This window comes from Ursus maritimus, unplaced genomic scaffold, assembly GCF_017311325.1.
Source record: "Ursus maritimus isolate PB19 unplaced genomic scaffold, ASM1731132v1 scaffold_31, whole genome shotgun sequence".
Taxonomy (NCBI): Eukaryota; Metazoa; Chordata; class Mammalia; order Carnivora; family Ursidae; genus Ursus; species Ursus maritimus.
Genome location: NW_024425675.1, coordinates 19,007,459 through 19,032,760, shown reverse-complemented (window position 1 = coordinate 19,032,760; position 25,302 = coordinate 19,007,459). Strand labels below are relative to the sequence as shown.

At 41.9% G+C, this 25,302-nt stretch overlaps 1 protein-coding gene across 3 annotated transcripts in view; it reads right to left on the bottom strand.

Annotated features, from left to right (window-relative positions):
• Nucleotides 1–21,303, bottom strand: part of ITGA8 (integrin subunit alpha 8) — a 172,316-nt gene extending 151,013 nt beyond the window's left edge. For all 3 annotated transcript variants that reach the window (XM_008692079.2, XM_040645373.1, XM_040645374.1), the window contains exons 1-2: nucleotides 20,940–21,303; nucleotides 20,113–20,246 (exon numbers count right to left, since the gene is read on the bottom strand). In XM_008692079.2, the coding sequence (XP_008690301.2) occupies nucleotides 20,113–20,246; nucleotides 20,940–21,145 (340 nt within the window). In that variant the 5' untranslated portion in view covers nucleotides 21,146–21,303. The remainder of the gene's footprint in view (nucleotides 1–20,112; nucleotides 20,247–20,939) is intronic.
• Between the last annotated feature and the right edge of the window lie 3,999 nt (nucleotides 21,304–25,302).

The window sequence follows — 25,302 nt, the reverse complement described above, 5'->3', positions numbered from 1 at the left end:
ACCCTAAGTGCATTGTCAACCCCAGAGAACTCTTGGAAGGGCCAGTGGTTCTGGGAGATGGTGGAGACCGTTAGTTACCTAAACAATTCTCTCCTTGGCGTATCACCAACTATGGAGAAAATAAAGCCATAAACTAGAGAAAAGTTTTATAGTGACTGCATGTGATTTAAATCTTTCTAAGCAGCAAAAGACTATTAACAAAATTAGTAAATAAATGAAAATCCAGGTGAAACTTTTTTCAAGGGAAGGATCAATATATTTAATATGTAAAAAATCTCCTGAATCAATAAAAGACTAACATTGTACAGGAGAAAGTTCTAAGGACTTGAATAGGCATTGCAGAGTGAAGAAGAAATTAAAAAGCCTGTAAATTCATGGAGAGGTGCTGAGCTTCAAGTTAAAACAATAATGGCTTAACACTTGTCACCTACCAGTTCCGCAAAAAATATTAATATTCATTCTATTTGCAAGACGATAACTCAACATAGTATTCTGGAAGGGCCATTTGGCAACATATACCAAAGTTTTAAATGTAATTTTTTAATAGATTTATTTACTTATTTTAGAGAGAGAGAGAGTACGTGTAGGGGGGGCAGAGGAAAAGGGAGAGAGAATCTCAAGCTGACTCCAGGCTGAGCACAGAGCCCGACTCATTGCTTGATCTCAGGACCCTGAGATCAGGACTTGAGCTGAAACCAAGAGTCAGATGCTTAACTGACTGCACCACCCAGGTGTCCCTAAATGTACATTTTTTTTTTTTTAGCCGAAGAATTCAACTTCTAGGATTTGGTTCAATGGAAATAATTACACAAATGCTTTAAGATGCAAGATGAAGATATTTGCCATCCTGGTTTTGATAGCAAAACTGGAACTTAAATATTTATATCCAAGGGATTCAAACAGAAATTTCTGTTATCTATAAAATAGACTACTATCCAACTGTTAAAATATACGTGACAGACTTGTATACACTGATTCAGAATAGTGTCTACAAAATATATTTTTCTTTGTTAGCTCTTCCAAGGCTTCAAGAAAGTAGAAAAAGGTACAAGGACTTAATATAACAAACACTTATATTCCCACCAAGCAGAATTGACAATTAAGCATCTTCCCATTAACAAACATGACAGTATCCTTTGACAAATATCCCCAGCTCCATTCCCCTCTTTTCCTTCTCCAGAGGTATCCACCATCATGAATTTGATGTGTATACTCCTGGCCATTTAAAACATAATGTCCATGAATAATATAGAACAGCAGTCTGCAATTTTTTTTTCTGTAAATAAGAAAAAGATATACTTTAGGTTTCGCACTCTCTATGGTCTTTGTAGCAACTACTCCTCCCTGCTCTTGTCATGGAAACAGCCATAGACAGTATGTAAAAGAATGGCCTTGACTGTGTTCCAATTAAACTTTGTGTACATACACAGAAATTTGAAATTTATATAATTTTCATGTGCTATTAAATGTTATCCTTTTACAAAATTTTTCCAACCGTTACAAAATGTGAAAACTACTCTTAGCTTACAGGCCATACAGAAACAGGTGGTGGGTCAGATTTAGTTGTAGTTTGTCAACAATTTCTTATTGAGTATTCTTTTGTGTGTTCCCTTTAGCTGGGAAAAAAAAATTGTACTACATTATCTGTATGTAGTAGTCTGTGCTGGTGTTTGACATTTGATTTTATCTTTGTGAGAGGTATCTGTGTTTAGATAGATAGATGGATAGACAGATTTAGCTCATTTTTTTTAAAAGATTTATTTATTTGAGAGAGAGAGAGAGGGAGGGAGATTAAGCATGCGAGAGCAGGGGGAGGAGCAAGGGAAGAGGGAGAGAGAGAATCCCAAGCAGACTCCCCACTGAGTGTGAAGCCCAATGTGGGGCTTGATTTCACGATGCTGTGAACATGACCTGAGCCAAAATCAAAAGTCGGACGCTTAACCGACTAAGCCACCCAGGCACTCCTAGATCATTCTTTTTAATTCTTGCTCAGCATTGTATCCTACTCAATCTCCATTTTAATTATCCATTCCACTGATGTGTGAACATTTGGGTTTTTTCTTTTCTTTCTACTACATCCTTATATCCGTTGCCATCTACACATGTGGACGACTGTCTCTCTGGCACCGGATTAGAGATGACGTTGTGGGTCATACAGAATCACCATATCTGCTTTCTCAGCCGTGCCAGTGTAGCTAAACTTCCCATGCACACCAGCAGTGCACAAAAGAGGGGCAGCAGCTCTTGTCCTTGTAGGTTTGTAAGTTTTTGCCCATCCAGATGACTGGTACCCCCTTTGGTGCTATCTTCATTGGCATTTCCTTGATTATTAGCAAAGTGATCATCTTTTTCTATTTATGACCCACACACCTTTTTCTTCTGTGAATTTCCAGTTCATATCCTTTGTTCATTCTCTTGTTTGGTGATTTGTTTTATTGATTTCTAAGAATTCGACATATATTCTGGGTATTGATTCTTGCCCCACATACATGTTGCAAATATCTTCCCCCGATTTTTGCTCGTCTTTTAACTTTGTTTATGGGATTTTTGCCCATTTGGAATTTGGTTTTTTATGTGATGTGGCACAGATTATCTTACTTATTTTCAATACAAAAGTCCAGTTGTCCCAACACCAGCTACTGACCTATCCATCTGTATTCTTGGAGAGTTGTAATTCTACCTCTGCTGTGATTAACTCCTGACATGATCTGGCCCCTGCCTGCCTTTCCAGCATGAACCCCTCCAACTGCCCAGGCTTGTTAAGCTGCAGACACATTGATTTTCTGTCCCTTCAACATGCTCAGCTTTTGCTGTCTTCTCGTTTCGTTTGCTGTTCCTGCTGCCAGTTTTTCACATGGCTGAGCACTATCTGAGATGATCTGACATGATCTTATTTGTTGGTTTGCATGCTTACTGTCTGTCTCCTTCAGAATATATGTAAATCCCATGAGCAGAGACATTAATTCCCTGCTTTACCTCTGTATTTCCCACTTTAAGGATGGTGCCTGGAACATAGTATGCCCTCCATAAGAGTTTGTTGGATGAATGACCAAGCCCCCATCTAATTTATTCAGAAGTTTGTCTAGGATATTGGTTAGTATGATCTCACCTTCATTTCAAATATGATCTGGGGGCTGCACAGTTGGCTTAGTGGGTAGAGCATGTGACTCTTGATCTCAGGGTTGTGAGTTCAAGCCCCATGTTGGGTGTAGAAATTACTTAAAAAAATAAAATCCTAAAACAAATTAAAATAAACTGATCTGGGAAAAAAACCCAAAACACCCTAACGATAAAATCGAAAGATTTGTAGGCCAACCTGGAAAATTTAGATGGTTGGCAGCCATCAAATTGATTTGGCTTGTCCTACATTTCTGGGCTTTGAAGCCACCTCTCTTAAATCGGAAGCTTCAGTCTCTGGGCAATCTGGGTACAAATCCCAGTGGGTGGCAAGCCTACTAACTCTTGGTTCCTTTTTCACGGGAATATTCATTTCAGAGCAGGAATGAAGGAGTGTAGAATATGGTGCACATATGGGCTCCAAGCAGATTTTTCTAATCGTTTAGCTTAGTCAAATGGGAGGAATTACAAGAAGTGAAGATAGATCACCACGGGGGAGAGAAGGGAAAAGCTGAAACTGACACAGGTGCAGCAGAACATTCTGGTAGATGGGGGGATTCCTGAAAGCTATTTATAGATAAGTCCTCAACCTCAGGCTGGAACACAGTAAGCTTCCTTATACCTTCAGTCATCACTTTAAGTGCACGGCCTCAGGGATTTTCTTAAAGTTGTTGCAGGAGCTGTCCAGACATTTTTAATCAGGAAAGGGGTAAAAAGAGGTCTTTAAACTTTTGTTTGTAATCTTTCCCATAATCAACGTATGCTGTAAAAGTTTCACTTAAACTGAAACTACATATCTGAGAACAGGGATTACGCCTTTGTAAAATTCAAAATCATACAGCTGTGGTGGGAGAGCTCCTTGTCAGAAAGGAACAAATCCAGGAAAAGAACCTGAGTTGATTTTTATGCCCTGGGAAATTACACTTCCAAATGTGTCATTCCCGATACCCTAAAACCACTATTAAAAAGCATTAAAGAACAGCTCTGTAGGCTTCAAACTCTTGATCATCTTAGTGTGAGTTTTCAAGTATTTGAGGAAATACCACAAATTCATTTTTTCCATGTAACATGTAAGAAATTGAATTGTAATTGTAAATTGTAATGTTATTCCTCCCCCCCCGTATTATTGTGATATTCTTACCATACAGCACTGTATAAGTTTAAGGTATACAGCATCATGATTTGACATATACACACACACACACACACACACACACACACATATAATGAAATGATTACAATAATAAGTTTAGTAAACATCTATTTTTCTCTCATACAGATACAAAAAAAACCAAAGAATTTTTTTGCCCCTGCTGTTGCGAACACTTAGGACTTACTCCAGCTCCTTCCATATATACTATACGGCAGTGTTAGCCATGGTTATAATGGTGTGCATTCCATCCCAGGACTTGTTTATCTTATAACTGAAAGCTTGTACCTTTTGACCACTTTCCTCCAATTCCCCCCACCTCTGGTAACCACAGATCGGATCTCTTTGAGTGTTTGTTCTTGTTGTTGCTGTTGTTTTCTCTTGGAGTTCACATGTAAGTGAGATGACATAGCATTTGTCTTTCTCTGTCTTATTACACTTAGTGCAAGGCCCTCAGGTTCTGTCCATGTTGCCACAAATGACAGTGCTTTCTCCTTTTTGATGGTTGAATAATATTTCAGTGCATATATATGCCACATCTTTATCCATTCATCTGTTGATGGACAGAAATGTGTTATTTTGATTAAATGAATGGTCTATACATTTATTTATAGACTTCTTTGTATCATATATGTACACAATATGCAAATATGTGTGTGTATGCATAGACTCATGCACACACAGACACACGAAAATAGCTTTCCTATCTTTACCTAGTAGATCAAATCCAAATGCCCTGCTCTCCACCGCATAGGTCTGGAACCCCACACCTGATGTCCAGATATGGAATTTCCTTCCATTCAGGTAACTTCCTTTCTGCTCCCTATTGAGTCTCATTTCTAGACTTTATATATGATGTTTCTCTTACAAAATTCCATTCTTCCTTGTTTGCCAACTAATCCAAACCACTTCCTTAAAACCCTGCTTTATAAAGAGTAGAATGGTGGTTACCAGAGGTTTAAGGGGAGGGAGGACAAGAATGATGGTGTTTAACAGCACAAACTTGTAATGAGTAGTATAAACCATAGAGATCTAATGCACAGTGTAATGAATCTAGTTAATACTACTATACTATAATGACAAAATGTGATAAATATTGCTTCATTGGCAATCATATGATAATATATAAATGTATAAAAGTAATATACTTTATACATTTTAACATGCTAAATTTATCAAATATAAATAAATGAGCAAACAAATAAATACAATAATGGAATGAATACAAATGGGCACCACACATTACATTTAAATAGTGAAATGATTTGTAAACCAAACTATTAAATAAAATATATCTGTCATCAAAAAAAAAAAACACCTGTTTTAAAATGTAGGGCCAAAAACTCTTTCAAATTGAAATTCTTTCAGATTTTTGTTTTTAAAAATTCAAACAATATAAAGTAACGAAACTTATATGAAGAATTATGTAAGGTACTAAGTGGGAGGTCATTGGAATCCTACTCCCTGGACATAGTAGCTATTAAGTTTGGTAAGGCCATCCAACCATTCAGAGTTGAAGAGGCTTGTAGCTCATTCCTCTAGTCTAAGACATTTCTCTTCTGGAAATCATGAAAGCTTTATTTTAAATTCTTATTTTCATATCACTATTTAAATGTTTGTTTCCATACATAATATTATGTAGTTTTCCTGATGTAGATGAGACTACAAATTTTCTGTTACAGTTATTTCCACATCTGTTTTGTCTTGCCAAGAGTAAAGATCATATTCCCGACCTGATTTTTTAACAACCAATAGTGCCTAGCCAGTGTTCTTCAGACATTTGTTTAGTAATAATACAAATGAGTTTTCTACATCATATAATACCATTTAAAATATTTTTCATATGCCAGTTAACTCAGGTCATATGTAAGGTTTGTTCTGGAAATACATATGGACTTTTGTTGGTACGATGCAAGTGATTTTCTGGGTAGGTGTTCTGCTAATTCACATGATGCATCTAGGGGAGGAAATGTTAATAAATGAAAAACTCATCTCTCCAAAGGGAAATGGTAAGGCACCTCTGGCAGATCAGATTAAAAACAAAATAAAACAAAACAAAAACTCCCCTAGTATGACATGAAAGTCTGAAAGGCAGAGCTGGTTACAGTTCAGTTGTAGAGAGACATCACCTTTGACCTCATCTGCTCCACCACGCTATACTCATCCATGCTGACTAGGACAGCTTTCTCTTTCAACTGACCCGTGCCTGGGACAGACACACAGCTCACATAGGCACATCCATGCACACACACATATACACACACATCACTCTTCACTTCTGGCCTTTAATGATGCCCTCTCTGAACAGCTGTCCCTGAGACACACAAGTCCCCCCCCCCCCCCAGACAGGGACAGGAGCCCTTCTTCTGCACACCTAAAACCTTCTTCACTCTCTGCTTTTACAGCACTTGTCCCGGACTACTGCTGCCAGGCACTGATGCTTTTGTCCTTTGGACTTGAATATCGCAAGGTCAGAGAGTACGTCTGTCTTGTTTGCTCTCTATACCTAGTAAAATGGTGGCCCCAGGAACCAAGCCAGGAGCTTGGCATGCATGCTTGGCAGTCAGCAATGCTGCACCCCCAAGTTCCATTCGCTAGTCAGTTCCTGTTGATTCTTCTCTCTGAAGCCCTCTCAAGTCCATCCGTTTCCTTCCATACCTGTTGCCACTTCCCTAGTTGTGACCCCCATTTCTTTAGCCTCTGTTTCTGCAACAACGTCCTGACGGGTCTCCCTTCCCCCTGGTTTGCCGCTTACAAATTCATTCTCTATCCTGAAGCCAGAGTTCCCATGCTGCCCTTACCTCGCCAGTGTCATCACTTTGTTCCCAAGCACAGTGATTTTCTTTGAGCTCCTTGAATTCCTCAGACTTTCTCTCAGCTCTAGATTTTCTCACACTTGGAGTAATTACTTGCTCTCCAATGTCTTGGCCATAGATACAGCTGGGGAACTGACAAGTCTCAATGTAGCTTCTATGTCACTTCAGGTTGGCAGGAGCACAGCGTGCTTCTGTTTAGTGCCCAACAATTTATTCACTTCAAGAAGTAATGAAAACCTCTCAGCATGGGAATCTCAGGAAGCAGATTAAATGACATAAATCTTTCAATATGACCTCAAAGCAATGCTTTTAAATACAGGATATGATTGGGTTTCAGGATGAAGGCTGTATAAACTTGCCTCCCAATAGTGCTTGCAAATGTATTTACACTAACTCCTGTTATATGCCTGCATTTCCCTTGGGATCTCATCTCTGTTGCCGGAAGATGTAGTAAAAAGGATCCCAACCATTCATTTAACAAAATGGCTCATTTTGTGGTTAAAAAAAAAAACTCTCCATTCCCAATGGCACATAAAATAGGCATTTCATAATTCAAATCTTCTGTGTCTGCAGCATATCCTCATGGAATATTAACACTCAAGATGGAATTATTCTCTGGGAGAGCTTACATTCTATCCCAAATGAGTAGAACCACACCATAAGGCAGGCAGAGGCAAAAATTAATCCTTTCACAAATAAATTCAGATTTATAAATTTGCACGGTCCCAGGGACACCTGGGTAGCTCAGCTGGGTAAGCGTCTGCCTTTGGCTCAGGTCATTATTCTAAGGTGCTGGGATCGAGTCCCACATTGGGCTCCTTGCTCAGCGGGGAGCCGCCTTCTCTCACTGCCTGCCCCTGCTTTTCCCTCTCCCTGACACTCCCCCTGCTTGTGCTCACTCTCTCTTTCTTTCTCTCTGCTTAAAAAAAATTTTTTTTAAATAAAAGGGTTAACAAAAATAAAATAAAATAAAATTTGCATGGTCCCTACGCACTGCCTGCTAATCAATCCTGTGACTTCACTACTCAGTTCATTCCACCCTGGGGACTCTTCACACTTGCTCAATCTCCTAACCTTATGCTACCTTCTCATGCTCAGCTGCTAACCTAGCTGCTTATTTCATGGAGAAAATGCAAGACATGAGAAAGGGTCATTTTCCTCCTCCTGTCTCCAGACCCACCAAACTCTCTCACTGGTGCCCTCACTGTGCCGTGTCCTGTCACTGAGGAAGAGCTGCCCCTGTGCCCCTCCATCTGTGTAAGAGTCGCACACACCCTTTTTCATCTTCTCAGCACTTCGTTCCTGCAGTTCCCCTTCTCTTTCAGTCACTGTTGCCTCCCTCTCCACGGGCTGCTTCCTAATAGACTGCACACATGCTGGAATATCTTCTCGACGACTACGTTTCTCTGATCCCATGTATAGTAAAAGTCCTTGGTCCTTGCTATCCCCATCAGTGCTCTCATTTTCTCTCTCAAAAACTCCACTGCAACCACTTTTGATTATCAGCAATAACCTCCTGTTGCCAAAGCAAACATTCCCATTTCCATCCTCACTTCACTCCGCCTCACAAGACTTGCTTCACTGGCTTCGTGACTTCGACCACAATGGCCCTCCTTCTCAGTGCTTGTTACACATCCTCCTCAATTCTCCAATATTCTCCAAATGTCGGGGTGCCCCAGAACTCAATTGCAGCCATGATCTCTCCCTTCTCATGCTCTTCTCTCTTCTCTTGGCTGTGCTTTGCTTCCCCCTTCTCCCACCATACTCACTCCCCAAGGTGTGGTCCTAAATATCATCCACAGACTCATGACTTTCAAATCTCAGTCTTGGGATCCAAGTCTCTTGCTTGAGCTCCAACTTTACTGATCCACCTTCCCATATGGCTTCACCTGGATGTCCAATAAGCAGCTCAAATTTCACCTGTCTGAATTTGACTCCTAGTATTTTTTTCCAAGACTTGCTCCTTCCCTATTATTCCCTGTCTCTGTCCCATTCCTCCATTACTCAGGTCAAAATTCTCTCTTTCTTCTACACCTTTCACCTGATCCACAATGAAATTCTACCACGTGTACTTTCAAATGAACCCCAGAGCCAACCATTTTTCAACCCCCTACTGCTATCACCCAACGCTAAACATACTTCTCTGTCAGTGGACAATGGAGGTAGTCTTCCATCTTGTCTCCTTGCTTGTCTACAGTCTGTTAAACTGATCCTTGGGAAAATATAATTCAAATTATCTTGCTTGTCTACTCAAAACTCCCAGTGGCTGCCCATCACTCCTTGAATAATATCCAAAGCCCCGACCCTGGTCTTTATGGCACTTGCCTATATACTTGGCTCTCCAGTTTCATTTTCTGTCACTCTTTCCCTGACTTACTTCAGTCCAGCCCAGTGGCCTCCATCTCCCAAGGACACTTTCATCTTCATATTTCAACAATGACTTCACTGTAAGCTGGAACACTACACAGCCCTCAATACTGCTTCATTCCCTCCCTCACTTAATTAAGATCCTTGCTCAGACAGACCACCTCCTCAATAAAACTCTAACCACCTGTAGTAAGCAAAATAATAGCCCCCCAAAATGTTTACATCTTAACCACCCCCAAACCTGTAAATATTTTAGGTGGCATGGCAAAGGGGAATTAAGGTTGCTAATCAGCTGACCTTAAGGTAAGGAGATTATCCAGGTGGGACCACTGTCATAACAAGGATACTTTCTTTTCTTCTTTTTTAAAAATATTTTATTTATTTAACTTTGATAGAGATAGACAGAGAAATGAGCAGGGGGGAGGAGCAGAGGGAGAAGCAGGCTCCTAGCAGGGAGCCTGACATGGGACTTGATTCCAGGACCCTGGGATCATGACCTGAACTGAAGGTAGATGCTTAACTAACTGAGCCACCCAGGTGCCTGTAACAAGGATCCTTTAGAGTGGAAGATGGAGGCAGGAAAGGAAGGCAAGCAACATGACAGTGGGAGAATGACTCAGCCTGACATTGCTGGTTTTGAAAATGCAGGAGGGCTATGAACCAAGGAATGTGGGCAAATCTCTGGAAACTGGAAAGAGCAAGGAAGTAGATTCTTCCCTCAGAGCGTCCAGCAGGAATACAACTCTGCCAACACCTTGATTTTAGTTCAGTCAGACCTATTTTCAGTTGGCTTCCAAAACTGGAAGAGAATCAGTTTGTGTGGTTTAAAGTCACTAAGTGTGTTGTAATTTGTTACAGCAGCAGCAGGAAAAGAATATCCACCCAATCTAAAATAAATATATGGCTGTGCACACACACACCATCTTTGTTCCTTTGGTCTTGCCTTCCTTTTTCTCAGTTTGTCTGTCACTGGCTATACGCTGTAAACCCCACAGGAGTCAGTAAGGCCTTGAGCTCTGTTCAGAACTGTTTAGAACAGTATCTGCTTGTTGAAAGTTACTAACAGTCCTCTGGTCACTGAAATTTGATTTTATTGTTTGCTAACATGAAGCCTTAATTTCAACTCCATTGTTGCCTTAAGATAATATTTTCATAAGTAAGGTAAGTTAAAATTTACTGAAAGGTACGTTGAGGGGATAAAGACATTATGATTGAATAGCATGTCCCCCAAGGAGCCTGATTGAAAGGATGAAGGGCATTCAGTCTTCCCAGACAATATTTGTGGTAGAGAATGGAATCCAAGTGGGTCAGGTTAAGGACTGATTTTTGGCATAAAGTTTTGCTCATATCTTTGTATCTGCTGACAGAAACACCTTCATTTCCTTGCATGTATCCGTTCTCTACCCTAAGTGTGAGGGTTGGGACTAGAGTCCCAAAGAACCATTTCAGTGTCCCCAAAATAGGTCCTACAAAATACATCCATTAGGGACAGAAGAAAAACGAGTTTTAATCACATTTTTCAAAGACAACTGCTTTTATTGCATTTCTTATCTGATCTTCTTTTAAAGGCTATAGATACAATTTTGTTAGGTGTGGATAAAAAAAAAAGTGTGAAATAAGTTGGCCTGCTTTGGCCTACCAAATGCGAGGAGAAGTGGTAAATGTCATTTCTAGGCAGAAGCTTTCACAGACGATGTGCAGTTTTCCACCTGCCTTTATAGTTGAGGTGATCTTGAAAGCACACGTCAATAAGAAGCCTCCGTTGGCCTGCATCCTTGGGTGACTTGAACAAACAGAGCCCCCTTACCAACTCATATTAAACATACAATGTGAGCAAGCAGTACACCTGGGTTGTTTGAAACCAGGGATTTGGACTCACTTGTTACTACAGTAATACCTGGGTATGTTTTGGCCCAAGAAATGTGAAGATAAATGGTGACTGCCAATAAATGTTCTCTCCTATGAACCCAGTGGGTTTCCTCAGTTCATGAAATCTCAGTGCCCTTCCTAGGTGAACATGCATTGTGAGTCTTAGAGAGGGGTATGATGGTTAATTTTATGTGTCAACTTGACTGACTTAAGATATTTGACTGAACATTATTTCTGGAGATGTCTGTGAGGGTGTTTCCAGGTGAAATTAGCATTTGAATTGGTAGGATCTGTACAGTGGTCTGCCTCCATGAGTGGCCCCTTCTTGTAAAGTGCTCTAGAAATTGTCATGGCAGACCATCAAGTCTATATTTCTATTGAATCAGGGCCTGTCGAAAATGAACCAGGCAATACTTCTGCATCTTCTTATTTTTACATATACAATTGTTACCGAAAACATCCTTGGTGTTCAATATTTGGAAACATAAGTACCCATACAAAAATAGTGCATTTTTAAACTACTCTACCATTTATACTCAATCTTCACAACCCTTCAGTGAACTCGATAACTTCATTTAGAAATTTTTGCATGTTTATTTTTACCACTATTTTCCCTGATCATAAATCAATACTTGTTCATGGTTTTGAAAATGAAGTAAAAAAAAAAAAGCATTAAAAAAATAAGAAGAAGAATCTGATTTTAATCACATGTCCCAAAGCCAGCCTCTCATCATATATCCCTTCCTGTACTCTTTGACAGGTCTAGATATAATTTTGAATTTTATGTTTTTCACTTAACATTAAACAAAACCATTTTCCCATAGTGATTAGGCCATAATTGGCTTGACTACTCATATTGAGGATATTTAAAAACATTACTTTTTTAGTGTTTATGCCTCCTTTCTTCTAAAAAGGATTGGCAACAACTTCAGAATTAAGGTCTAAAACATATTTCCCATTGGGAATGGCAGGAAGAAAGAAACCAGAAGTACATGAAAAGCATTACTGGGACAGAAGATGTTCTGGATGGTTGAGGTCACGGGCCCAGGGAGAGCAGGGACATGTGTGTATATGTAATACACCTTTGAGAGACACCCAGTGCTGCGACATATCGTGCTAAAGGCGTAAGTTGTGTAAGCGGTGTGGCAAGCTAGAGACACCTGGACGAATCATAGGGGATAACAACCGAGACACATGTGACATGGAGCCATAACCTGACTGGGGGGAGTTGGCTTCATCCCCTACACCTGTGGGGAGACGCTGCGCATGAGGGGGGCTGGGCGTGGCCCTGCATAAACCTGTCTCTGTAGCAATGGTGTGTGCCTCTCTAATCTCTACACTTCCCGGAAAGCAGGGCAGGTGCATGCAGAGGCTTTTGCAATATCATATACAAATCTGTGTCCTCATGTCAGGTATCAGAGGTAAGGAATAAAATTGAACGAATGTTAATGTGTACATGCCCTGAGGGTAGTTCCACTGATTGTGACAACTACAGTAAGTGTTTGAAGTGACATCTCCTTAGTTTAAAGACTACCAACGAAGGTCCCATGCCTGAATTTCAGTAAGGATAATATTACACAAGTATGATGCCTCACTGCAAAGACTTATTCTTACTCACCATGTTTTCATTCACAGTTCTCTTGCCAAACATTCTCTGAACATATAATCCTTTAGTCAAAGAATGATAAAGAAGGTCCTGCCTGATCATCTGACCGATTGTTTCCCCTTGTTTAGAGGCAGCAGCCTAAGGTTATATGTGTTTCCCTATGCAGCCAGTTACTGTTAAATCAGACCTTCCCATCGTCCAGGAGCTTAAAGACAACATGCTCATAGTGATGGCCACAAAACCAAATTGAAGCCCCACATCGAATACACAACTCTCTAACATTCTTCATAAAGATTTTCTTTCTCCTTTTCTTTTCCATTTACAATCAGTAGGAGTCACTCTTGGTAATGCATAGTTCTTTGGGTTTGGAGAAATACACACAGCCGTGTATCCACCAGCACAATCAAGACACAGCAAGTTCCATCATGGGCTCAGCCCCTGTTCCCCAAACTCCCTTGTTCTGCCCCTTTGGAGTCAACACCTCCCTCCCACCCCCAATGCCTGGCATTTTTATAAAGATTTATTTGTAATCAATGCCTTGTTTCTACTAAAAACAATTAAAATGGTAAATGGTTACTTTTACCAATGTTTATGGATCTAGAAAATTTGGGGGCCATATACAAAATATCAGAGATCCAGCAACTGATCAGTCTGCAGGACTGATATTTAGCCCTATTTCTTTCAAACTGCTGTGGGAGCTGCCTGGCTAAAGCCCAATGGAATAACACCGGTGTATTAGGTAGATTATTTTAAGTATAAATCACCTACTGGTGAATCGTGATTTGCTAATGTACCTTAAATAGCCATAATAGAATTAAAATTATTTTAAATCTACTTTAGGGTTTCATTACATAGGTGCACCTTGCTTGATGTATTAAATATGTTTTTGTAAGGATATAATTAAATTGGATTTCGAAAATTAAAGATTATTTTCTAGGTGAGTGCTTTTAATAGGATCAATAATTAGTCTTCTCTCTTCCTCAAAAATCTGTGTTTGTGTATCTGGATGGTGTCAGTCAGGGCACAACTGATCGAAACTTTTTTTTTTCTTTTAAGATTTTATTTATTTATTCGACAGGACAGAGCCAGCGAGAGAGGGAACACAAGCAGGGGGAGTGGGAGAGGAAGAAGCAGGCTCCTAGCGGAGGAGCCTGATGTGGGGCTCGATCCCATAACGCCGGGATCACGCCCTGAGCCGAAGGCAGACGCTTAACCGCTGTGCCACCCAGGCGCCCCCTGATCGAAACTTTTTTGATAAGATTGGCAACCCTCTTCATCAACACAGTGCACAGACACAGGGCTTTTTATACACAACAGGTAAAGTTTGAATGCACACACCTCCACCGGTCACCTTATACGTCCAAGTGCTTTTTTCTGCTTTCCGAATAATTTTAAGACAACTTCCTACCTTTCTCCCAGAACGCTGCAGCTACCACACGGGCTCTTCCTGCCAAGAGCCTGGAAGCCTGTTCCATCACACAGACCTCTAGGGTCTTGAAAGAATTTTTCAGATTAGGCAACAGGCGTCTAATGCTTACGCTACTACTCAACGAGCCGTTGAACAGATCTGTTTCCCATTTCTAGTTAGAGTTTCAAGGACTTCCTTTTTCTAATTGCTTCCTTGGCTGCTATGTGCTGTAGGGACCACTGCCTGCTCCCTTCTCATGTCAGGACTCGGTTGTGTTCTGTCGCGTGGAAGTCCGAGCCATTTGGGAGAAGCTTAAGGATGTTGGTTGCATCTGCCCGGGCAGCATGTCGGGCATGGTAGCCATCATGAGTTGCTTCCAGAAGAAGTGAGCCATCCAGCGAAACCACCCTCAGTGATTCAGTGGGGTCAGCAATGAATATACATGTATATCTCTATTTTTCTGATTAGCAGCACTTCTACTATTTACTACATTATGAATTCTTCATAGAGCAGCTTCTATTGGGGCTGCCTCCCCCCCTTTTCCACTTTCAATTCAACTTCTCAAAGCCCAGATTTCTGCTGTCCATGAGTTCTGTCCCATTTGTGTTATTTCCTCTGTCATTTACTTGATAGTTCTGACCTACATTTTTCTTCTCTTTGTTCCTGAACAAAACCTGATTTCTTTCTGAGGAAGTTGGAAAAAGCAAGACTTATGCGACCAATATGTTTCCCAACCCTCATATGAGAAAAAGGGCACACCCAATATTATCAAAAAGCAACCCTTGTACCAGTCACAGCGCCAGATGCTTTAAGCTGCTTCTTATTGTGGGCTCACTTAACACAAAATAAAACAGACCCCCAACACAAAGGCTTCCGGTCCCCGAGCTAGAACACAATTCTAACAAAAATCTTACCATTTCAGAGCTTTGAAATATCCTGACCAAACTGTCTTCCGTTTTAGGGTTTCGTTTTGTTGTTGTTGTTTTAAACGCAAAGATACTAAATTAAGGCCAGGCAAATTCTAGTACTTTTTCTCAGATGACTTCCAAATCTCAATGATACTGCCCACCTCTTCCTGTTCATTCTTTATGTGGGTCCCTAATTGCCAGTGGTTCCCTGCTGTCTTGCCTCACCATTACTGATGATTATCATTATTAATTAGCACATGCCATTATCTTTCTCCTCAAAATGTTTCATTTGTGTATTTAAAATAATCAGGGGCGCCTGGGTGGCACAGCGGTTAAGCGTCTGCCTTTAGCTCAGGGCGTGATCCTGGCATTATGGGATCGAGCCCCACATCAGGCTCCTCTGCTATGAGCCTGCTTCTTCCTCTCCCACTCCTCCTACTTGTGTTCCCTCTCTCTCTGGCTGTCTCTATCTCTGTCGAATAAATAAATAAAATCTTAAAAAAAATTTAAAATAATCAGATATTTGCACACTGTGTCTTTGCTAGTATTGTTGCAATTTGCCCTTCATCATTCTGAAGATGAGGTTCAATTCATTTGGTTTCATCCCTCCCCCTTTAAGCAGGAGGGCTGTAATCTAGCAGTTTTATTTACTCCACACGTGGGTTTGGAAAATGTAGGAAAAAGATGAAATGAACCTTGGAGTAGATTTAGAAAGGAGAGGCATGAATTTGGCAGATGTGATGTTTTAAATTGTTTAAGACACGGGGCACAGTTTAGACAGTTCCTGAGGCAAAAGTGAAAGAAATCAATTTGGTGAAGGGGGAATTTTATTCAAGTGAAGTAAGAGGGAAAGACAGAAGGGAGATGAGAGAAATGCTTTTTTGCAACCACTTGATTTTGTACAGAGCAGGAAAATTATCTACTCTTTGCACTTTGCACCTCCCCCACTGCCATATGCTTCCCTAAGGTTTCCTTCCTCCGTACTTGAAAGGACCACAGATTTTAATAGTATTCATGCATTTGAAGTGCTAGGCTACTCCTGGCTTCCTGGTTTTTCATTTATGATGAGAAGTAATTTTTAAAATCCAGGTTACATGATAAGGTAAAAATAAAATGATCATTTAATGAAAAAAAGCAAACTAAATGGAAGTTTAAAAAAAAAAAAGGCAGTTGACCTTACAACTGAAGTTCAAGATCACAACCAGATTCGGGGACGAAATTATAGGCCAGTCTCCTTCAATGCCTAGGTTGAGAGAGTTTGTTAGGTTACCACCGTGAACACTAAATTGTAGATGCCCCAGGGGCCTGAGCAAGTTGAAACAATGTCATTAAAAGGTCAAATTTACTTGAATTCAGACGTTAATAGTAAAGCCAGACAGAGAGAAAGCCAGGAGAAGTCACGACTATCTTTTCAGAGGAATATTTGCAATATAATACGTATCTACGCCTGAGACCTCACGCTTTGTTATGTGAACATCGGTTCACTACTTTGTCAAGCAGAGAAATTTTCTTCCTCTTCTGGGAAAACTGTACATGGCTGCCAAGGGGCAGAGATTAAGACAGGAGGCCGCTGCCTGGGGATGCTGAGGGGCCACAGAACGCTGCGAGGTGCTGTGGCAAACCAGGGACATGGACAACCCACCATTCTTATCAAGACAAAGCCTTCTTCTATGACCTCTGCTTTCCACAACCCTCGACCCAAACTGCTTCTTCCTTCTAGATCTTCTCTGGAAGATCATTTTAATTGGAATTTGTGAAGGTAATTGGAGGCCGAGGGAATGAATGGAGGCGGGGAAGGCAGGGCAAGCAGTGTGTCAGCTCCATAGGCTCCAGCCCTGAATTTGCACCCTATTAGGACCAGTCCTCTCCCATTCCTGGAAGGAGGCAGGGGGAAGAGGCAGGCTGTGTTGCAGGTGGACTTTTTTTCCAGCCCTGCATCTACTGCATACCATGGTGTGGTCTTGCATGTAACTTTTTTAACACCTTTGATGTCAGTTTCCTTCTTCATAAAATGTGTTTTATGGGTTAGAAGTAAGGTGTATAAGTGACTGGTACGTAGTAGGTGATCAGTAAATGTCAAGCATGTGGTAATACTGACTGCCAGACCCGGAGTCAGCAACACCTGTGTTTCTGCCTTTCATCTTTGGTTCCAAGATCACACGTGCCCAAAGAACAGGGACTCAAACTGCAGAGAGCTATACTGATTCCCGCTGCCCCTCCTCTCTCTCCCAGCTTCGCAGCAAATGGCAACCACTGGCAGTTCCATTGTCTGGGGCGCCTGGATAAAGAAATCGGTAGAAATGATGTGCGACAGGCTAGCACTCACTCAGTAGCCAACATGGAGCCCTGGGGTCCTCGGATTCCTTTTGCCCCACCATTCCCAGGCCATTCCCAACAGCAACCAAGGTTCCTGGGCCCACGGTACCCCCTGATGGCTAATATGGGGAACTTTCTTTCTCAAAGACTCTTCTCAGTGGGACTCCCCCAAACTTTCACAGCTCACTGCTTCATTCATTCCATCGCGGACCATTCATTTCTCACAAACGTGTGACTTCCTCTGCCTTGTTTCTTTTTTATCTTCATTTTTCGTTCAATCATTTCAGGAACATCTATCTCCCTCCCCGTTTCTTCCCCTTATTTTGTTCCATTTATGAATCCTCAAATCACTACAATTATGGTTGCTAAGTATAATAGGACGAGGACATCTGTATACCCCCCCAAAAATCCAAAAAACCTCCATTCATTTAGAAGTCAAATAAGATATAGCATAGAACCAGCAGCATTTGTCTCTAGAGCCTTTTGAGATATCCAGATGTCTTCCTCAGAACTTGCACAGAAGGGATGCCAGTCACCCCTGACTCTTTGTCCAAGTAACACTGATCTTTTCTCGACATTCTTTTTATTTTTCTATTTATTTAATTGCTAAAACTGTGCTGGTTTGGCCCCTACTGTTTCACTACAAATATAATCCAGCTACAATAAGGGTTAAGTGCATTCCTGTGGGCTGTTCTGGAAACCAAAGCACAATCTTGCAGCATTAGTTCTCCATGGGAAAGTGAATTCAAATCTCCAAACAGTTGCTCTAGAAGGAACTTTTGGAAAATGTACCTATTGTAATTTAGCATTGGAAGTTTTTTTGGTTGGGAGCGTTCAGTTTTTTAAAATTTCATATTGATGTCTGTTTCTCTGGTTTTCCTCTGTTGAACCATGACATCTACTGGGATTAGTACTTAGAAAGGTATTCAAATGTGACTTATCTGGGCAGACATCGGCTCTTCTTTTATCAAAGGAAAAATATACTAACCAGATCCTGATTTGGTATGTTGTAGGAATGTTCTAGCAGGTTATAAAATTCATGTCCATGAGTATAGATTGCTTCTTGGTAAAAATACAAGAACATATCTTAAAATGTAAATACTTATTTCCCTTAACTTAAATTCAAATAATACTATTGATTTATTTTTTTATTTATCAAGGCTCAAGTTTCAGAGACTTTTAAAAATACAAATGGTTTTGATATGGATTATTTTAAAAAGCCATTTTAGAAAATTTATTCTCAAACTAGAGGTAGGTCAGTACTCAGAAGCATTTAAAATCCCAATTAAACAACTAGTTAAAAGATTTCTTTTACAAATTAACATCAAGTGACTTAATTTGTCTAATTTCTAATACATTTAAAAGTAAAAGCTTATAAAAATTGGTACAAAGTAACTGAGTTACTTAATAAAATGGTAAATGAGCTATTGTGACTACATATAGATACATATGAAAAACATAATTGGAAAATGCTTTTATGAAGTATTTTCCTAATTTGGTCATAATTCAAGGTAAGCCTTGCATAGGATTTTTTTTTCTTTGAAATGGTTTCCATATTGATAGAATGGAAATTATTTTCTTTTTTAAAATAGAAAGTTGCAAATTGGATAAAGTAACAGGTAAATACCACCCATCCAATTTCATCAAAATGCTGTGAAAATGGATCTTCTACATACATTCTAAACGCACATTAATGTAACAATGATGAAGAATGATGTCATAAAAACGTGGGGCAAAAGGTATTTTAAATGACTGATCATCAAAGAACATTATTTGAGTTCACATTTATCTGAGAAGAGATATTTGGTTTCTGATAATGTATACCTTTTGAATTCACAAAGTTTTAGAGGTACAAATTAAAACATTCAGTGTTAATGTTTTTGAAAGCATTACGGTAAAATTATTTTCTCAGGACCCAAAGAGAAAACACCAGAGGAAACCTAACCAGCCTGAATTGGTTAAAATGTATTTTCCCTTTAATTAAATAAGAAACATCTGTCTAGGGATTTTGGAAATGAATGTAATCCATCCACACTCTGCCTGTACTAGTTTGCATCCAGTGTCCAATATTTTGAAAGAAAATTCTTTCTTTCTGTAAAGAATTAAACAGCAACATGGAGTGATGTCTGGGTCTATAGAGGCTGAATCTTGCCTCCAGAGTTTGGGCACTGAAAATGCTAAGGATCGGTCTTTTCCTTGATTTGTCCTTGGGAAGCAACCAAACTCCATAATCACGGTTAGGGTGGAACATTTGTATTTCTTCAAAGCATCCACTCAGCCTGAAAATGCTCATCTTGGGACAGTAAGGAAACAGAGTAACTAGGACGCATCCAAATACTCAAGATCAAAATACCAAGGTTCCCTCTCTGGGGTTCATGGGACATTTTCCTCGCCTTCACTCAGGCTTAAGCTGATTTCTCTAGGGACCTGAACAGCCCACAACACAGACTCATCAGACAGGCCAAATGAGTACAAACAAAGTGGGAGTTAACTCCAGGATGGCTCTGGTTCTTCGAAACCAGGACCCACCGTTGAGAATGACAAATATCACTTACTGGTGTTGTCAAACGGTATCTGCTTGCACTGCGCAGACCCCTCGGCGGGCCAAGGACAGTAATAGACGGCTCCCCCTTCCACGATGTCTGGCTGGCTGGTGTTGGCTTTGGGCGCCCCCACCAAGACACTCGCTCTGCGAAAGGGTTGGAGAAAATCACTCCCTGGGAATCATAAAAGTGTGCGCATGCGATGCAGTCTCGGTAGCGGCGTGCTCACTGAGACTAGGGTGGGGGTCGGGGGCAGAAACGTATTTATGATGGAGACCGACTGTCAAACTTGATTTCCTGTTGGAAACCTGCGGGCGTCTGAAACCTGGTTTTGAAGAGCGTGCAAATAGTCCTAATTCCTCTCTAGGTGGAGCTATGTATACAGTGAGATGAGAGAAGAGGGGAAAAAATAGCAAAGGACAGAGCCCAGCTGCTTGTAGCAGACAGCACTTGCGCCCAGACACTTAATTGTTACGGGCTATGCATAAACAGACCGTGTTGTGGTCCGTTGTTTTAACTGGCTTGAGTCTGTTCGGTCCCGTTCTCCCCTTTGTATGATGCTCGAGTCTTTGCTCGAGTCCTGGGAGCTCCCCAGGACTTGCGTCCTCTATGCAAGTGGCATGTGTTTAGTTCGAAGTTCACAAGGCACATCTAGCATGGAAGGGGGACAAGAGGCGGGGGAGCCGGACGGGACCCCAAGTGCGCAGCGGGATGGAATCTCAGGAATCTCCTTCCATCGGGCTGCGGGGACCGGCGCGGGTCCCCCGGCAGGCGGGCAGGGAACCAACCTGTGGCCGGGTTCGCCCCCGCGCGCGAATTCCCTGCGCTGGGCGACTTACGTGCGAGCGGCAGGTATATGGAAGTCCACCGCGTAGCCGAAGTAGCTGCCCTCGGGGCCGCTGTACACCGTGAGTTTGTCCACGTCCAAGTTGAACGCCTGCGAGGCGGGGGTCCACAGCATGCCCAGCGCGGCCGAGAAGCACCAGAGGGGCGCGAGCGGCTGCGCCCGGCTGCCCCGGGGACCGCGGCCGGCCCCGGCGGACATCGCTCTCAGCCCCGGCGGGTGCTCACCGGAGAGAGGGAGCCCAAGACACCCGCCCGGCTCCTTCGCGGGGGCGGCGTGTAGCGGTGCCCAGATGCCCGCGTCCTGGATCGGTGCACGCGGCGCGTCCGCGGTGACAGCGCCCGGCGCTCCGCGGCGCGTCCTCTGCGGTCTGCTCCCCGCCTGCTCCCCGGCCGGCTCAGGGGCTGGCCGAGGGGATGCCAGCCCTCCCCTGGCAGCGGGAGGGGGCCCGGCGCGCCCACGGCGCCTCCTAGCGGCGGGTCCGCGGGCTGCGGGCGGGAGCCCGGGAGACTCCCCGCCGCCCGCGCCCCTCCTGGAGGCCGGCGCCTGGAGCCTGCTTCGGCCGCCGGGCTATATATACTGCAGTCACATCTCAGGGACGATCTGAATCTTGCACATGCCAGTTCAGGCCATTGCTTTTGGGAGCTATGCCCCGCACATGGGACGAGAGTATGCTCTAGTTTCTCCCAAATGGAAGAATGTGAAAGCGTACCCCACCACGAGGGGAGATAAAGCCGAGTTTCTTGCATCATCTCTGCAGCCTGATGACCCCTCAGGGTCCATGCGTGTGTTCCTCAGTGGCTGAGGGTTTACATCCGACAATACTCTCTTCCACCCCCCCACCGCCCCCTGCAGGGGTAACTGGTAAACAAAAACTTTATTGAGGTCTTTCTCAAAGGCACGTGGGGCATGTGAATGCCTTGGTACTAAATCTTCCGAGGCCCTGTGTAATTGTGATGAAGAGTAGTGAAGTTAGAAATGTTCGAATTAATGATTTACCCTCAGCGGGAGTAGAAGGTGTAGGTTGCAATCTATAGGAGTCCAAACTTCATTTCCAGTTCAGGGGTACTATAGATCTCTTTCTGTGTCTTCTGCTTGGGGCAGGGACTGAAGAATGAGTAGGATGAAGAAGAATGGTATAGATCCTCACATCACACGCGCTTATGGGGAAACAGGCTTAATGCAGAAACAGAGTAATTAAGGGTTAACCTGGGGGGTGGGGTGAAGGCTGGAGCTAAATAGCAAGGGAGGGTAGAGACAGGAAAGGTAAGCATTTTCCAAAATATTTTAAGGCGAGTTGGTGGCAGATGTAGACTTGGGCTGGAATTGGAATAGGAGGCTTGGATTTAGGCATTATGGATAGAAACGTTGAGGGAAAGTATCACTGACGCCAGGATGAGAGGAAAGACTTGTATAAGGGATAGAATGGAAGAGTGGGTTAGGGAGTGGCAGGAAATAGGGATGGATCTCCCGAGACAGAGGATCTTAGTAACAAGAACATTTATTGAGGCTGAGAGAGCCAGTTCTAGAGCAGAGGCATGACAAGCCCACAGGGACTCCAAACATTTGCTGACAAGGAGGTGGGGGGTGGGGAGCAATTGTTAGAAGCAAGGGAAAGCCAAGAAGCTATCGCCCAGATGCATTGGGTGATGAGGACCTTGACCTGATTCACAGAAAGTAGGGAATGGAAAGCCACCGGGTCAATGAGAAGGGACAAAGGTCAGAGGATTAATGGCAGTATGAAAGTGAAGGAGCGTCCAAGGTGAGTGTGAAGGTATCCAGTTAGAAGAGAAGAATACAAACAGTAGCCATGGGCAAGGAGAGGATGGGAGGCCCGTGGTGAGTCAGCTGCTGGACTTGTTGAGTCTGAGTCGATTCTGGCAGCCCTAGAGGCTCTGGAAGCATACATTTCCGGCAGTGGTCAGTCTGGCAGTGCAAATTTGGGAGTCTATCCACAGGAAAACTCTGAACCCACTGAAGAGCTGGACTTTCTCATCTCTCTCACATCAGACCTCACTTGGTAAATTGATTTGAATTTTATGTCTTTATTTTTGCTTGCCTTATCCCTGTAAAAATGGTAAAAAAATCAATAAGCTATTGGATTACCTGGCAAATCATCACATCTGGATAATTTCCTAACTGGTTACTCCTTTCCCAGACAAGGACTTAAGAGTAGATGGTAGAAAACTTTTTTCTCAGTCCAAAAGTCCATTTGTGTTGGACATGGAGTCTGGGACTCTGGTTAGGTTACAATGTTAATAAAAGTGATGTTCTCTGTAGTAAATTTCAATGACTAATTCATATGCAACATACACATGGGCACATTCAGAGCAGTTGCTGACATGGAGACTAGGGGATAACCTCGACTTGATGGCTTGCTGACACTGGCATGTTGAAATTTGGAAATTCCTCATATTGCAGGCAAGTCTTAAGTAGGAAAAGAATACCTAAATAGGTAGAAAGTAGTTACATTGTCTTGGACGTGTGCTTGGCCCCCATACTGACTTACTGGGAGGAAGTTGCTATACAGTATAAAATGCTTTGATTCCTATGGGGCAACACATCACCAGGGTATTCCCTTTTGTACTCCCTTGCTTTGCAGTATTTCCAGTGTATTCTTTATCCTTTTATTCAAAATAGAGTAAGTAGGGAAAAATAATTCTATTTATGGCCACACAATTGGGTACATGTACTGTTCCTCTTTTCTAATACACACTTGTTCTTAACTTACACAATAAGCTTATATTCTTAATGGCATCCCTTTCCACTCCACAGATGAGTGTATTGAGGTTTGGAGAAATGCAATAATATCCATATTTATAGAGCAAAGAAATAGTATAAGGCGAACCCAGGGCTGTCAGATATCAAAACCAGTGCCTCATGCTATGAGGTCTATGAGAACATTTTTTAAAGTTCTGATAATAATGAGCAGTCACCTTTCTAGAATTAGCAAGCTATGCTGGGCTGACCCTTTGGGCATGCCTGTGAGGAGTGATTGAGAGGTGGCATAAAGCATCTGTGTACTTCTCCAAGAGGTCTTGGAACAAGGTTTGGTGGCACCTTGGTATTGAAAGAGTGGAGGGAAAGCAAACTAACTTGAAGCTCTTTCACCTCCCTGGGAGGCCAGCAGCCTGAGAGAGTAGTAAATCTCTGTAGAAGCCAGCCATGGGGGGCGGGGGGGGGGGTAGAAAACCCTGCAATAATTACAGGGACAGGATAGGTCTGAATAGGTGTCTTGTACATTTCACTATTCTGACATATGGGAACCGTGCCAATCAGTAAGGCCTAGGGTGCTGTCAAAGAAACACATGGACAGTGACAGGTCTCATGCTGAATGAGAAGTTTGACATTTTAAAGATCTACTAGCACTGATTTATTTGTCAGAAAAGCAAGCCTGGGAATTGTTTATCATGCATGTGAGTTTGTGTGTATGTTTAATACTGGGAAAGGTATACATCGTTGTTTCCCTAAAAAGAAAAGAACCCAAAGGTCAAAGATGGAACAGATTTGGCCCAAACTCTCCAAAAATAAATAAGTAAAAAGCACCACAGGAAAAAATGATCTCTGGGTTGCAGCCATGTACTGAATACTTAAAAATAGAGATGCTGTAACATTTAACCATTAGTGCCTACTTTTTAACAGAAGACCAAATACATCTGTGACTTAATAAGCAAGTGTTATTCCTACTATGTTTAAATCTGTTTCTCTAGATGATAAAATGTGATCCTACCTACAAATCAAGAGGTGGGAGAGTCCCAACATGACTGCTTCATTCATACAACCATATTTTCATTATGTTAATTAAACCATTTACAAAATAAGCCAATGTAAACACAGTGTGTTCTTGAAGGTTCCAGTAGCTTTAAAAATGAATACACCAAAAATGAAAGGTAGTTTTTCAATTTCACCTTGTATTTTGGGCAATTGAGATGATCTTGGGTTTTTCTTTTGCTCAACTATGCTCAGTTTTTCTGCATTATTAGAAACAACTGATTAGTAGAAACTGGTGGGTTAAACTTACTGAGGGCAAACTTTTAAATCCGTCAAGCGTTGCTGCTAAAATAAGCTTATGTCTGCAAATTTACTATTCTGGTACCTGGAGAGTGACCCTTATTACAGAAAAATCATTTTTTTGTCTTTTTGATAATTTTGTTTGTAATTCTCTTTTGTGATTTCCCCTCATGATTTTATTAGCCACTTTTGAGTTACAAGTGCTGCAGACGTGGCCCCGTGTTGGCAGATGTTCAAACACAGCCAACAGTTAGTTTAGCTGCAGGAAAATTCCCACTAGTCAAAAACAGACTCTGACTTGATCTCTTTTTAGAATGAGCCTTTTAAATACAGCTCTGCTTCAAACA